Source organism: Anopheles funestus, chromosome 3RL, assembly GCF_943734845.2.
Source record: "Anopheles funestus chromosome 3RL, idAnoFuneDA-416_04, whole genome shotgun sequence".
Classification (NCBI taxonomy): Eukaryota; Metazoa; Arthropoda; class Insecta; order Diptera; family Culicidae; genus Anopheles; species Anopheles funestus.
Genome location: NC_064599.1, coordinates 28,571,852 through 28,588,543, shown reverse-complemented (window position 1 = coordinate 28,588,543; position 16,692 = coordinate 28,571,852). Strand labels below are relative to the sequence as shown.

Below are 16,692 nucleotides of genomic sequence, written 5' to 3'. Positions count from 1 at the left end.
CATTAATTATCTTTATCTTTAATATCTCGATCATCCTTTCAAGCCTAATGATCACACACAGCTCATAGAACGGTGTAGTTTGTTTAGTTAGTCGAATAATAAAAAACTTTTTGTTAATATTTGTTTCTTATTACTCTCCGGACGCAGGACTGTCTTCGCCCGTGACTTCCCCATTAGAGTTTCATAAGGCTGAAGTGTGTACAATTTTCACAAGGTATTTTATCGTTGTAATAGCCTTATGCTGGGCATACCCGGTTGTTGATGTGTGTTTTGTTCTACTTATAATTGTTTGGAGAGCTGGTCGTTTCTGTTTTTAGTAATGTTTAACTATTTCTCCATCTTTGCTTCTATTTGACATTTAAACGATTTTCTGTTCAACCAAGGTAATTGTATGCAAACGAACGCAATCGCATAAAGCTTTCTATCGCTTTCTATAATTCACGAGCTGTGAATCCGGATGCGATAAGCGCATTTAGCCACAACCCGCAGATGGTGATTTAAATCTTTGCTTTCTTGACAGCCAGCAGACAATGTCCACCGACCGCACGGGTCGGTAACATCTGTTTCCACTTCCTTTCGCGAGCATCTTTCATACGCGCGAATCAAACCATATGCTACACGCTAAAACCTGCCACATCCGTACGAGCTATCCCTTAACCTTCAACCCTGGCCGCTTCCCTCCCCAAAAATCCACCCAGTCACCCAGGGAAATGACGGAAAGATAATATTTGCTCAACTTTCATTGAAGTAACAAAAAAAAACAACGAAGTTGAAGGCTGATTTGAAGCATCCCTTTGCATCGGTGACAAGGGCACAAAAACCTGTCAGGCTGGAGAATTTTCACCCAACACTTTCTATCTCGCCCGTATCTACGTAGCCTCATGGTGGTCCCATCCCTTTTGCGGTTTTGTTCGAAACTCGCGCTAAACTCGGGCACATAATTGCACCGGCTGCGGTGGTCAATGGCACACATGTTACACTCTGTTAACACATATGTAATCTGTAGCGATGAATTAGAGAGAAATCGCTTATAAAAGCATTTATTTTATCATTCCATCCCCTTCGGTTTGTCCCTGTGGCCCGGTTTCAGGAGCACCAGCACACTAAAGGGATGATGTATACCCGGAATTGTGCCCTTGCTAAGGACTAACTGCTCACCCCTAGGCTTTTTCCCGAATGGTCATTAACGATGCGCTTCGCACCCCATCCCCTTGTGCACATCCTTCTCTTTTTGCATCAGAGAAGATCCGTCCCTATGCGGTGTTTTAATTGTGATTAACCCAAAGCGTCGCAGACGGAAATCGCACAATAGGAAAAACGTCCGACTCGAGGGTAATGGGATCGGGAATTGGGAAAAAAGGAACCAACCAAAAAAAAGGAAAAATGTAAGCAAAATCATGATGCGCTCACGAAGTTAAATCCTAGCATATGCGCTAGTGGTTGCGCTTCGAGCCTTTCGATAATCGTCCTACACAACTAGGGTTCCAAGTTGCGTAAAGATAGCGAATATTTTAAGAGAAAATAAATGCACCAGGATGAACCGGCGATTGGATAAAGTCACATTTTTTTCAGGGTACATATTCATGTATTTTTGTTACATATCTGAGGGTGTTTGTATGATCGAGGATTTGTTTTAGCACCTTGGAAGCAAACGGGAGTAGCAAAAAAAAAAAATCAGTACTCTAACCCACACATCAAGTGGTTCACTTCCGGCAACCATATGGACCCGGTTTTACGGATGTTACTTTTTAAATGGTGGTCTGATTGACTACACCCCTTCGGAAGTGTAGTTATGTGCAATTAGGGACCCAATAGTCTTTAACCTCCGCATTGCTTTCTTTACTAAATTTATTTTCACAATATTCATTTCATTAAAAACAAATGCTCTATCGTAGTATTTAAATAAATATTTAAAGACTTATTTCAAACTAGTTCTGTGCATATTTTGGCGTGATATTTAACAATAGAACTACCATTTAATTACACTGGAACGTTTCATTTTCCTCACTTTATTTTTTGAAGTTAAATAATGCTTCATTCCTAGGAAATATTAAAATATACTCCAGCTCTTCGAAATTGTTTGTAAAGTAATCCCCCCAAAAAAAAAACGCTTAAAACGCTTGGTAATTCTAGTGTTAAAAAAACAGTGGAACGCTGATTATTCGTCCTGATCGGGCGTTTAGCGCTAGGCGGATAAGTGGATAACACGGATAATAGATGCATTTTATTTTATTGGTAAGTATTAGTGTGATTTAAGTGATGGATTTCTGAGCTGCAAGGATAATCCGACACCCTGTTAAAAGACACCCTCGTAACGGACGTTGCATTCTACTCACTTCTACTTCTTTTTCTTTTATGCTCTCAAGGCATTGGTCATGCATTTTTGGGTTTTCTTGGGTTTATGAACTTCCTATGATCCGGATGGGCATTCATACAAACCGGATGAGCTTTGAAGAGAAAACATATCATCTAAAGCATTTTTAGAAATAATAAAGAATTAATTTTCTATTCTATCTATTAAAGAATTTATTGAAAAATATTTTGAAAACTTGTTGAAAACTTTTTTTTTCAAAAATAGAGCTTTAACTTTCTTAGTTAAAAAAAAATTAAGAAACAATTTTGATTCTGTGTTCCTACTCCTTATGTTTCCCTTGCGACCATATTACAAAAACCAAATGTTTCTCACTGGTGCCCAATCTTGACGAACACTCCTCTACACTTGCCAAACAAAAATAAACACCACCATCATCTTCCACAACACACATATTCACCACGACAAAAAACCATCAGCAAAAATCTGTCCTTTCCCCCCATTTCTAATTGTTATTAGATTATGGTTGGGAAAAATCTGCACATGTCTCGTTAGTTACTATTTTGCGCTTCGTGCAAACAACAAAATGGTGTACCACATTCACATTTCTTATGCACAAGATGTGCCGAATCTACCGTTCATTCACGTGCTCGTATCATTTCAACCCCACAAAACAAAAACGTCAACTTCGTCCAATCGCTTCTTATCGCTTCATATGGCTGGCCCGCACCATTCACATCCTTCCGGACTTATGTGCCTTGTGTGTTTATCGTGCATGATATGGCCCGGCCAGAAAGAAAAACCATACATAGAGAGGTGAACAAACAAATAAATACCAAACCACCAGTATGGAAGCCACCATATCGTAAAGCAACGCAACACATTCTCGCCAGCGAAAACTCATCCCACACCCAACGTGTTCTGGCACAGCTTCTGGTTGCTTCTGGTTGATGTATCGAAACAACATGTTTTCTACCGATTTGCCACATTTTCACTACCAGCGAAACAGATCTAGAACATAAAATAGCGCCAGTCAGCGATCCTCGCTTCGTCGGCACCATTGCTGGGTATACAGCGACCGCCCAATAAGCGCCATCGTGCCGACGTTTTAAGCAGCAGGTTTTATTTTGTTGCTGCTCACCCCCCAAAATATTCCACCCTTGCTTTTCCGACCCCCCTCCCCCACTTTGGTTGCCATACCACGTTTACAACGCAAATATGTTTGCCACCCCTTTTGGCGATACGATATGCTCCACCCTTATTTTACGAATGCGCACATGAAAATCGTCCCATTTTCACCGGCGTACGAACGGGAAGGCAATAGAAGATAGGGAAAATTCCCTCCAGCTACCCCCAGCTTTTAAAAGGAAGAAGGAACCAGGAACGAACGGAAAATGGACGTCCATGTTCGCTTATCAGCAGCTTGCCAGCACATTCAGCTATATATTGTACATAAAAGCTGCTTACCATCGGTTTTTGCAACAAGCAACAAAACGGATGGAAAGCTCACCAATACTAGTGAGAGACACGACATCGCACCGGTTTGTGGATCAGGAAAAAATATGCTGACGTTAGAGGAAAAGCTTTTGAAGGAAAGTGGGTAGAAAAACAATCCTCCCCATAGAAACAGATCGTGTAAAAGCGTTCCACAAGTTGAAAGCTTCTTCTATTGCTATTTCACCAGCTTTGCGGTGCACCTTGGCAAAGGGAGAGAACACGGAGAAAGCGGAGAAAACTCCTTTTCCCAGCCTCCCCACAAATGAAGGTAAGGAAATACGAGCGAACGTGCGCTTGCGTGGTTGCGGAGGAGTTTACACACCTATCAAACCGTTCATTAAACCGCCAAAGCGCCCGTGCGTCTGTGTGTTAGTCTCCTGTTTTGTCGAGCCGAACGGCGAATGCTTTTCCCGCACGGTATAACCATATTTCGGAACAAGTGAAACAAAAGCACCCGGAGGCAATGGAATGAAAAACAGATGAGACAAAAAAAAACCTCCTCCCTGGCACGCACACAACAAAGGAATGAAACAAAATAAAAAAGGCAGGGAAAACTCCAGCGAGGAAAATGATGAGGGACAATATTTTCCAAACCCTATGCTGAGACGAGGGTGCGCCTTTGCAAAAAGGGTGGTTTTGCGCCCTATGTTTATGTACATTACACTGCTTCATGTTTTCTTTCTCTCTTCTGTTCAATCTCTCTCTGTCTCTCTTTCGTTCTGCTCCTTTTGCTTACATGCCGACAACAGAAACCACATGCGCTTTCGATGAAAAACCGGACGCAAGGTTTTCACCATTTTATATGGCGGTTCTCGAAACGATATGTTTCTGATTTTATGATCGCTCTCTCTCTCTCTCCCCGAGCGTATTTTCCTTCCATCAGCAAACACATGCTCGAGCGCGGGTGTCGGTGTGGTTGGTGGTGGTGGTGGTGGTAAAGTTGCCGAAGATTAGGGCCACATTTTGCAAAAGGCCGTCAGGATATTCGGGAAAGGATGGTTTAGTTTGTCGGTAGCGCTCGTTGAAGGAACAAGTGATTCGGCACCAAACAGTTAAGGAGACATTAAAGAATGCAGCTTTTGAGGAAGTTTAAGCTGTGCGACGTGTTGTGATTAAAAGAAAATCAATGTGTTATCTATGGTGATTGTCTAAGAAACATTGTGAAAATATACTTAATACAGTTTCCATTAAAGAGTGTTCACATTCGTAAGTGTGCGATAGTGTTCGGCTTTATCACTAGCTTTGTTTCCAACACAACCATGACAATGGACATCAAACAGTCGCGTATGAATGTGAAGATAGTACCACCGTTACCGGACCAGCAGGATCAACAGTTGCATCAACATGTGATTACTAAAATGGCCGACCGGAAACCTAGCACCGGCACTAAACGGTCATTCGACGTTGCGTTTCTAATGCTGCCGGATGAAAAGCTCGCAGCAGCGCGGAATGGAAAAACACCGAAAAGACAGCTTCCACCTGCACCATCGCCTACCATCGATGTGGAAAGTGATTCAACCCAATCGGAGGATCTTTCGCTGAAGGGTGGCTTTAGTCCGGTACGATCACCGGAAGTGGAACGACATTTTCCGCTGGAAATGTTAAACGCTACCCGTCATCGGGCATTGCTGGTGGATGGCCATACGGCTCCACTTATCCATCATCCCCAGCAGCCTCACACGCATCATCATGCCAATCACCAACATTTGCCCCAACATCCGGGTGGGGAAGAACGGTTAGCTTATCTCTTTAACTCTGGCGCAAGATTTTATGAACATCCGTTCGGTGGCTTTGGACGTAGTGATTCCGATACGCAACGTAGTGCTTTTCAGAAAGTGTCCAGCATGATACCGAACGGATCGCCATTGCCACCGCTAAGTCCGGATCGTCACAGCTGTCCTTCGACGAGTCCACCGATTTCGATCAGTCCGTCCGGATCGCAGACCGGTTCGGTCGGTGGTTTCCGTACGTACGAGTATGGACCGTTTCTATCGCCCAGTCCGGGCAGTCCATCGGCACCACCAAATGGTCCGGTTCGGTCTACATCACCTGCGGCAAAAACGACAGGTCCTGCACCACCCCTACCGATGCTGTACCGACCAACCGATCCGAACGATCCTTCGATGGCGGGTTCACCTTATTTCCCCGGTGTACCACCCTTCGCATTGCCCCCGTTTGCTGCTGGACCTTCCCCACCGATGCCGGAATCGGTCGACGGTATCATACGTAACCCGGCAGCAGCAGCCATTCTGTCCACCTTGCTACCATCCGCCATGAGTACGTTCACCCTTTCGGCCCAGAACGTATGTGCCAAGTGCAACATAAGCTTCCGGATGACGAGTGATCTGGTGTACCATATGCGTTCCCATCACAAAAGTGAACACGTGCATGATCACGCACGGCGCAAGCGGGAGGACAAGCTGAAGTGTCCGGTGTGCAACGAAAGCTTCCGTGAGCGACATCATCTAACGCGTCACATGACCGCACACCAGGATAAGGCGGGTGATTTGCTGGAAAAGTCGAGCGGCACCGGCATCGGTATGAAGGGTGCAACCTCACGGCATCAACACCAGCAACAGCATCTTCATGTCGCTTCGACGGGGCGGCTTGCGTAACGTGATCGGAGCACACGGGTGGTATATCGAGATGAACATCTGTTACGATTCTTCAAATAGCCCATACACACATACGAAGATCAAACCCTCTCCGGGTGGTGATTAAAATATGTTTTAATCAGTTGCTGCCTTTTCAGTTTTCTTTCTTTTTTTCATAAAAGAGGGTTTGATTTTAGTTCCTTCCCGTGCATTTTATGCTTTTCGGTTGTTTTGTTATGAAAAGGAAAACAGAAGCAAGTGGCGTGTGTGGTCGTGCAGCATGAAATAATAGGGCATTGTTTAACACTTTCTTGCGCTAGGTGTGGTGGCAACCAAACTGCATTTACATTCACGAAACAATACGCAACAATGATTATGTTAAGTTGGTAAAAAAATATTTAATTATTAAAATGTGATATTAAATGTACTTTAAAGACGAGTTTTAAAGGAAAAAGTGGTGAGCCATGATAGAGCAACTCGTTGTCGGTAATGTAGATTAACAAGTTATATAGACACAAGAAAAAAAAAAAAAGAAAATGTTAGTAAATAGTACAAGGGATGAATATTTGTCAATGTATAGCAAAACGCAAAGCAATCTCGGTAGCATAATCGACCCACTCACACTAATACATACACACACAGAAATATACAGACTATAGTGCACAAATCATCGCGAAGCATTGAAAAGTGGTATTTAATAAATGTTGTCTTATCGTACGGAAAATGGATAATTTTTATTAATGATCATGTTTTTTCACGAAACGGCGAGTTTTGTGTTCCACCCTATAGACCTCCACATTCGGTGTGGTAAGGGTAAGCTAAGGCATGCACTTATCAAAAATCATCCGAAATTCGATTATAAAACGCAGCGCGTGATTTTCACTCGCTAAGCGTAAGTATCGTTTTTGATAGCGTCCGAAAAGAAGGGATGCTCATTGAGCAGGAGGTTCATAAATCATCTGTTCATCTGTTTTTGGGGTTTGCATCTTTTCGTTTTGCATGCTTCTTTTTCGTTCGCAGAATGGTGGCATAATCTTTGCTATTAATTTCATTTTCTGTTTAGCAGTTACATTAGCGTAAAGCTGATGATGTTTTTTTCTCTCCTTAGTTGAGCGGTGGTATTAATCTGTTTGCAATTTATTCATTTATCAATTTTGCACTTCGTATTTGAACAGAATGTATTGATAATCGTATTACCAAGAGAATCGCTTTTTGCTTTAAATAAAAAAAACATGATATTAGAATATTTATTTGCTTTTTTACTTAATTTATAATTAAGTTTTATTAAAAAAATTGAAACTTTTCAACGGAAAGAAATAAGAAGCTTGAAAAAGAAAGTGTAAGGAAAATGTATACATTATTGTTAAACACCAAAACATATTTATACATTTTTTCAATATTTATTATTTTATTTTGGATTTTTTCCAAAACCGCTTGCTATTTCTACTATTTTGCTTGATTTATCACTCTTCGTTCTCGTTTAAGGTCTCGTTCATAATCTTTCTTGTTTTTTTTTTTTGTTAGGTTCTTCCCCAGCTGCCTTCTTCATGTTCATCTTTGATAAGCAACTTTGTATTTAGCTTTGATCATATATCATTGTAAATGATTTATTTAAATTTTAATTTACAATCGGTAGTTTCTATACTAAAATTAAGCCCTTGAATAATTACAATGTACATATTTGTAAAGCCTTGTTAAAAAGCAGTGAAATGATTTAACATTAATTGAAATTATAATTAAATTAAAAACATTTTTTTAAAATTTATTTTAACACGTCAGTTTTTGGCCGTAATGCCCGTGTTAAAATAATTTCTTATATCTTTAATACTATTTGCAAATTGATATTCTCTTTACTTCTAATATAACAAAGACTTAATTTTCCTTTTCGTACCTAATTAAATCATAAGCATCAGTCGATCGATTAGTGCCATATGAACAAACTTTGCTTCTTCATCTTTACAGCCATGTAAAGCTTTCCCATACAGCCACAGCCCTTTGTTTGCTTCGGGAATTAACATCTCATACCCGCAAACAGCACGAACAGTTTATCAACCTGTTCGTCGAGCCTTTCTGCAAACAGTGAACCACATTGTCGTGATAAATGTTTTTCCTCCTCGATGTTTTCCTCCCCTCATCCAGTCTGTCACTCTATTAGCCGTCAATCAGGCTCGCTTAGCACATCCAGCTATTTAGCACTTCATATTTTGTTGCGCACAATGTTCATCGTACTAACGGGGGGTTAACGTGTTCCTTCTGTGCCACATTTCCTTCACACCCTCAGCTGCATTCTCATGGCGAAATCTCAGAGTGGTGAAATTTTCATTCGCTAAATTGCTTTCGATTAGCTTCCCTTGTCCGTTTCCTGACGAACCAGCTTCTTCTAAATACTTTTCCGAAAAAAAAATGAACCGGTTTTGTGCAAATATTGACATTAGCGGGGCGCCACCATCGCTGTGCGAATATGTGCGAATTAATACAACAGAGTGAAGGGAAATCAGGCAATAAAGCAGTACGTGGTACAACGAAAAAAATGGAACTATAGAAAAAGAAAGGAATCTCCCACATCGTCGTGCTGAGCTGCCAATTTTCCTGATGAAGAATATGCTTTCTTGTTTACCAGTTTGGCCGATAAAAACTGATGCCACCAGTTTTTTTTCCGTTCGTGTGTCGCTCGATCATCTCGGAGGGTCATGAAGAGGGAAAAAGAAGAGTGATGGAAATGGCCATCCGGACACCATATTTCCCGCCATCTCTTTCCGCGTACCAACTACGGGATTTTGATGGCAGATTTCATATATCAAAATTATAGTTTATCATACGTGTGGAACGCAGGGTGGCACCCCATCTCTCCCACCTTCCGTCTTTATCTGTTCCGCTTTTCACACATCACATGATAAGTTCGTTGTGGGTCGCCGATGAACGATGGAGCACTTAAAATTATTAAAAACGAAACTTTCAATTTCCAAAACGGCTAAACTGCGTCATATGCGTCCAAACATAGGGCAAGGAAGCATTCGAGATATTTTTTTAATTTTTTTTTCCGGGGTTTGGTTTTGCAAAACGTATGTGATGTGCATTTGGTGCAACATTTGCAAACCGGTCCGAACTGTGGTGGGGCTTGGGCCGTTGGTTTGGGTTTTGCCGTTGGTCTTGGTGACACTTTGCGACAACACTGATCCGACATATGTCGTCTCGGGCTTTTGGTTTTTGGCATCCGTTTGTTCTCTGGGGCGGGTTTTTTTAAAGCGTTTCTACCCAGTACAGATGGTTGAGCCACAACAGATCGTTGGGCTATACCGTCTGTTCGGATACGGTCACCAGATTTACCGAATGGAGAAATTTATTTATTTTTGGCAGCTTTGATTTGTTTGCCGTCTAGCTGTAAATATCGAATTTTTAATGCAAAAAAACAGAAGAAACAAATACTTAGCAATACGTAAGTACTAATAAAATGTTCTAAAAATACTAAACTAAAGAAAGGACTACAAGTATTGGTGATTTCATAGAATAGATTACAAAATTTTAAAGAAAGAGAAAAAGGATGAAATAAATAAATAGTTAAACAACAAATAATGATACAGCGAGAACTGAAGAGTAAATTCTTACTAACCGCTATTGTACTAAAAACAAATAATTTTAGATTTTTTTGAATAATCAATATTCGTTCACATCAAAGCTCCAAAAAAGCAGCAGTGAGAGGAAAAAAGAACATCCAATTCGTCAGCTAAATATTATCACATTGTAAACAAAGTCACCAAGAACAGTACAAAACACGTCGCATATCACTGCGACAGATTTTCACTCACATGAACGATGACACATTTTCACAGCCCTTGTTTGTTCTTGTTTGTTAACTTTTATGTCTCCATCACCTGTGAAGACACTGAAAAATTTCTCTGTTTACTCAAGTGATCCGAACATTCTACGTGGAAGTTTTTCTTCTCGACACACACACACACACAGAGGAGCAACAATTGTTCGGTGGTTGTTCCAGAAGGGAGACTTCAACTCCAACGACTTCACGGGCCCTTATGCCATTGCCGTTTGCATGGGTAGAAGAGATTTATTAAGTAAAGTTTTTCCCAAACAATGAGAAGATTATGCTACGAGGACCCTTGTAACTTTTTGAGGCTTTATCATTTCACCGCCTCCCAAAATGCGGCTACCGTAATATCCACTCATCCTGGACAGAACATCCCAGCGCCATACGGACGGCTAGCTGGATGGGGAGTACATGCAAACCGTGTCCAGTAGTTGAATCTCGCAAATCAACCACCCGGGAAATGACGAATTTTCCCGACGACATACCGAATAGCGTGCCGAATGGTTCACTCCACCAACGAGCGGGAAGAAGGATTTATGAAAACCACACGCCAGACCGTACGTATCTTCGAGAGGGTGCAAATCTCATCCACTTCACCCGGTAAAGTGATATGTTTGCTTTTCTAATTAACAAATTAAATCACTGCGGATGCGTACGGGACAGCCGACCAAAGCTGGGCCCTGATTTTGCTAGTGTGTGTGTATGTATGTGGCTACTGTCCAACGGTGTGCTATCGAGTTTTGGGAGAAGAAAAAAACTTTTTGGTCCGTATTTAAGCACCGGGCACGGGGAAAATCGCACGGTCGTTTGTGTAGGGCCTAGTGCCTGCATAAGCCCCAACCGTAAACGTTCTCGGGGTTCGATAAATTAAATTAAAGCATTTAATTTATTGTGCGACCAGATTAGCTGCTACTTACGGGAATTATTTAATAAATACATAAAATATGCTTTTGTCTAACAAAACCTACCGGTGCGTTAGAGTTTCGCTGTGGGTTTGTTGTTTGAATGATTTGTTGCTTTTTGAAATTGAACTAGACGAGTTACAGGGTAGATTAGATTTGCCAACAAATTCTAATTCGGTTGTTACAATTCTATTAAGTATTGTTTTGGTATTGTGTATGCAATTTTAAAAGAATTCCTCAAAAAGCTATTAATTACGCCTAACATTATGCAATCAGCGCGATATTTTCGATACAAGCGCCTGGAGCTATGCAATACTCTGTTTTTAATGTGGTTTTGTACAATACCAAAGCAATGTTTAGTTGCAAATAAATAGAAATCGAGAAATAGCAATGGCATACTTGCAATAAATCTAAAATCCTAGGCAATCCTAACAATCCGGAGCAACTCCGGTTCAAATTGACAGTTTTAGAATGAACTTTCTTCTTTGTTCGTAATGTGTTCCGTTTATTAGGCGATTTTTTGTAAGGAACACTTTTACAAAAATTATTTAAAACATTATTTGCTTGAATTAGAAGCCATTCCCGAAACAAAATAATCACTGAAGAGTGTTTGGATACCATTTTGTGGTCCGGAATTCAAATGCAGTTTTAATAATTGTTAAGAACACGAAAAACATTAAACAATGTAAATATTTAAGAGGAAATTAAGAGCAATCACTAAAGTATTGTGAAGCAATAAGGGTTTAATATACGGCATATCAGATAAGCCCTATATAACATCTTTTAATTTTTGTTCTTTATATTTTATGCATAGAACTGTGTGTAAGGATACCTAAGGCTCACGATTGAAATGAATTTCTTCTTGCCATTCACATTATCCCGTACCAATCGAAATCTGCTCCAGCAAGGCGACAATTTCTAGCCCAGCCAGACCAGGCCAGGATTTGTTGTCGCCCATAAAACATAATTTAACGTTTTATTTGCATACTGTCCCGTTTATGGGCCGACGCACAAATGCAAGCAATAAGGTAATAAATTTTACGATATGCTCAAATGCCACTGCCCCGTAACGTAAGTGCGTTGATGCCATGTTCGTGTTACTATTGCTTCTTGCTTATGCTGCAAACGAAATGGAAATCAATGTGGCTACCGATTTCATCAGACAACACAATTTTGTGGACGATCCTCACTTAGGGCAAAGTTTTTGAAGAAAATAAAAACAAACGGCATTAAGATGCGCTGTGGCATAGCAAAGATGCTGGTGGGTTTGATTTTGGTTCAAACACCAGCTCGATATGGTAAATAGTTTTTTTTTTCGAAAAACGTAAGAAAAGCAACTTTTCTCGCGTAACAAAAAATGTTAAACTAAACAAAAAACCACACCACCATCGATGAAATATTCAAAGCATAATCATTTGTCGTGGTTTTGTTGTGCGAAAGTTTTCTACTAACTCAATATGAATATCTTTTTACTGCTCCAGTAAACGTCTTAAAAGATACACCACATGCACGGGATTTGTTTCCAACTGCTTAACAAGATTTGATGTAGAAAAAAAAATAGTTTTATAACTTTGAAAAGTTACCTCACCCCAAACCTTCTTACCCGTTTGCCAACAATCAATAACCACTCAACACTTCCGGTGCCAATAGTTCGCGGGTCGCGTTTTGGTCGATTAAAGTTTTGAAGAGCATTTTTCCCGCCACTACGTCGGAGGTTTTTTATGCGCCCTTCTTCCTTATTTCCATACACATTCCTTTTCCGCACTGCAATTTAATAAAACCGAATGCCTTTTGCCAATGAAAACCGAACCACCAGTTTCGAATTCAAGACATTTACGTGAACGCGAAGTACCGAAAGGCACAGAAGTGGATCATTGCAGTTGTTACTTCTTTTTTTTTTTTGCTATCGACATCCTTTCCCCATCGAAAGATGTGTAATTTACGGGCAATCAATAGCGAATCGACAGCCGAAACGATGAATAATGCTTTTTGTGTTCGGGAACGCTTGGGATTGCTGATGTTCATTACCAATGGATTTGCGAAATTTGATTAGTGTTGCACAGTGTCTTTTTAACGACGAACGGGTCCTGTCGGGGTGGATTATTGCTACATGGTGGAAAATATTTCCCTTTTGGCTGGTTTTGGTGTAATGGCAAACTAGGGTTAGGTTTTAAATGCTGTGCTAGAATATTATTTCCCGTTGCAGTTTCAAACTTACACCCTTTTTTATGGTAGATTACTTAAAGAAGATTTATGAAAGTTTGAATTAATTAATTCCATAAATATCTCATAAAATATAAAATTTTAAGCGAAATTCTTACATTAAATTATTACATGTGAAATTTTGATGTTTTTTACTTCTATTTAAATCATTATTAAATTGATCGATTTGAACATTGAATATTTGTAGCTTGTTCCCTACATTCTGTGATGCAGATTGCATTACTTAAGGAAAATTTATTCATCTCCTTTCATTACAACTCGTTTGACTAGATGAAAATGTCTTCCGCTTCTAATAACTTAATGCAATAAATAATTATATTATAGTACATTTCTACTAACATTTTCCATTTTCTTCGATTTGCTTCTTTCAACCAAAGATTGGAAGTAGTGCGGACCGACTATTTTTGCGAAAAGAAACGAATAAAACAGACTAGAATCGAACAACATCACCAGACAAATCATTACCTAGCAAACGGAACCACTTAAATCATTTCTCTGCATCAGTTCCCCTACAGATGGTCACTTCGTTAGGACTTGTGAGACAAACGATTCTACCCGCGGAACCTTCAGCACCGGACGGAAAAAAAACATTCTTACGAGTTAAAGCTTACAACGGCTTCTTAGTATTCCACGCGCAACCAAAAACACCGATCAATTCTTCGTTACTTTTCCATCTTCTGACGCCCCCCGGGGGGGTAGCACCGATGGGCGACAGTTTGATTAATGTCTTTTCGATTGACTTGTCCACCTCGGCACACTCAAACTGAAGCCTGTCTGCCACCAGAAACCCGTCAAAGGGCACCCGGCGGCAACTATTCTTAGTGCGCTTCACATCCATTTACCCTTCAGGGGCCAAAAACTATTTTCATGGGTGGCATGCGTTTTTACCCTGCACACGATAAAGCACACCGGCGCATTGGGAACGAAATAAATCGGAACATAATTTCCCAAACCGGCAACTACATCATCATTCTTACCCTAATGGGAGTAGCTTGGGGGTTGATGCGGGAGTAAGAATGTAATAAGAATCCATATTCGTTCAGCAAAAACGAACGCAATGTCCAATGTTCAGCCAACCAGCGAGAGATTCCAAGTAGCATAAAACAAAAAAACAAAAACAATTAAACATTTCCAATTGACAAGATCGTAACGAGAAATGTGTCCCGGGAGAGTGAATCATTTCCCATATCAAAACCATGAAGGCAGGCAAGTGATTGCTCAATCAAAGGTGGTATTATGGAGGGAGTAAAGGAATGATTCTCCTGTTGCTCAGTTTTATCTTTATTGTTTTTAGTGATATCCTTGTAGATGAAGGTAATTTATTTTTCTTCTTCTTGTTTTCATTATCTTAGTTGTCTCTTATTTTTTTTACTCTTTTGGTTTACCTACGTTAGTGATCATTTGATATGTTTTGTTTACTTTTCTTTTTACAAATTTACAACAACGATAAAGAGTATATTCTTTCCGATTGTTTTATTAATTTTCATTGTTGTTACTTGTTTAACTTTATAATATCAACTTCTTATTAATTCATTGATGTTTTTTGTAGATATATTTAATTATTTCTTTTTTCTTTTTTGTATGACGTTGTTTTGATCATCTTTGCATATCTTCGTTTTTAATAACCGTTTTCTTATTCAATTATATTTGTTTTGTTTTTTTTTTAATTATGAAACAAAAAGCATAAAGTCTAGAAAATCTAGTTCATGTTAGCCATGGAGTTAGCTAAATAAAAATCTTGTTTCTTTTAAGCCTCGTTTCTAAGTATACATGCACATCTATTAGTAAATCAACGATCTATAACACCACCACCGGCCAATGCGTGATCATCCATCAATTAACGATCCAAACAATCTCACTATTTACAAAATAAAACACATCAACAGTGGACCGGCGGTCGATTCTTCAAACAATCAGTCAGCATCGATTACAAATCACCCACAACATGCAATATCCGACGGCGTGCGTGATTCTGTTTTCATACACATACATACATGCCCCAAACATGCCAAATACAAACGAATATCGATTATCGGCTCAATGTGGCGTGTTGTTGCTACTTATCGAATTACAATAAAAACGGCTAATCTGTTTATCGGACCCGAACCGGGTATACCCGACCCCGTATGGGGTCTTCCACCGACACACACACACACACGCATCACCATAAACATAAGCCAAGGTGTCATGCCGCGCAAACGGTCGCCCGTGCTTTACCGTTTGAACTCTTACCGGAGTCCTAAAATCCCTTGAGCCCTGGGTTGTTTTTTTTTGTTGAAGTCGATATTGAGACATCTCTTCACACTATCCGGACACTGGCAAAAGGGGTTCCCGCGTGGGCAAATGTGAGTGCGATATGGTACGCCATCTCATAAATTACTCAATCTGGTACTTCCGGTTGAGCTCGAGCACGTGTCCTTTTCGGCGGCGACAGACAAAGAGCATAGAAAACTGCTTCCATTCTCTCACCCGCACCCATCATCCCATTCGACCCGAGAGCCACGAATGGCCACGTGCCGTCAATTTACGGTAGATTATAAACCGACACTTCCGCTGGCTGTGATTCGATTTGCTGCTCGTAAACTCAGCACCGAACCGTGGACTTTGGGCATTTGCGGATTGTCGGCACGTTTGTCTCTCGAGTCGACCCATGCCGGATGATTATGCTTCATTAATATCAATAAACGGAAAGATGTTCGTCGTGTTGAGGTAAGGTGCTGTTCCACCAGACAATTGAAACGTCACCAAGGAAGTGTCCGATACATGACCCGATTCGACCGTATCCCCTTGTCTTGTTTGGTTTGACACCGGGGACCGTACGGCATTAATATGTTCGGCTATTATTTATGCTAATTTGATTATGCTCCAATACGTATACTCCCGGTGCTGCGTCACTGGCTGTAGCAGCAAAAAAAACCCGTCATCATAGAAATAAGGAGTTGGACGAAGGGGGAAAAAAGAATTGGATTAACAGAAGTTTTCTAGCTAACGAGATGGTGCGAATGTGGTGCTAACTTTTGAGATAAATCTCACCAGAAACAATAACACAAAGTTTTGCTTCGTCGTTTTTGTTTTTTTTGGTCATTGTTTCCCATTGTTCCGGATATGCTTTGCTTCAGGAAACGTTGGAACAGGATGCAGAAACGGGAATAATGTACCGAAACGCAGAACGAAAAAATGAAACTAAAACCCTTGAAGGGTCATATACACAACATACACACAACGGAAATGGTTTGCTGGTTGTGGAATGTAAGATACGGAATACTTACGGAACGAACGATAGCAATGGTATGGGAGAGTAAAATTGCGATTAAAACTTCCTGCCGAGGCGGAAACGATGGT

The 16,692-nt window shown here is 40.4% G+C and overlaps 2 protein-coding genes across 2 annotated transcripts in view; one reads left to right on the top strand and one right to left on the bottom strand.

Moving 5' to 3' along the window:
• LOC125768550 (protein vein) overlaps positions 1 to 16,692 on the bottom strand; it is a 115,884-nt gene that overhangs the window by 80,689 nt on the left and 18,503 nt on the right. The window lies entirely within an intron of this gene.
• Positions 4,152 to 7,847, top strand: LOC125768552 (sal-like protein 1). Its single transcript, XM_049436376.1, has one exon. It carries the CDS (start codon positions 5,068 to 5,070, stop codon positions 6,421 to 6,423), a length of 1,356 nt encoding a protein of 451 aa, XP_049292333.1. The 5' UTR covers positions 4,152 to 5,067; the 3' UTR covers positions 6,424 to 7,847.

Bases quoted from the DNA above. Each gene is read 5' to 3' on its own strand.
- LOC125768552 (XM_049436376.1), top strand. From the start codon at position 5,068: ATGACAATGGACATCAAACAGTCGCGTATGAATGTGAAGATAGTACCA.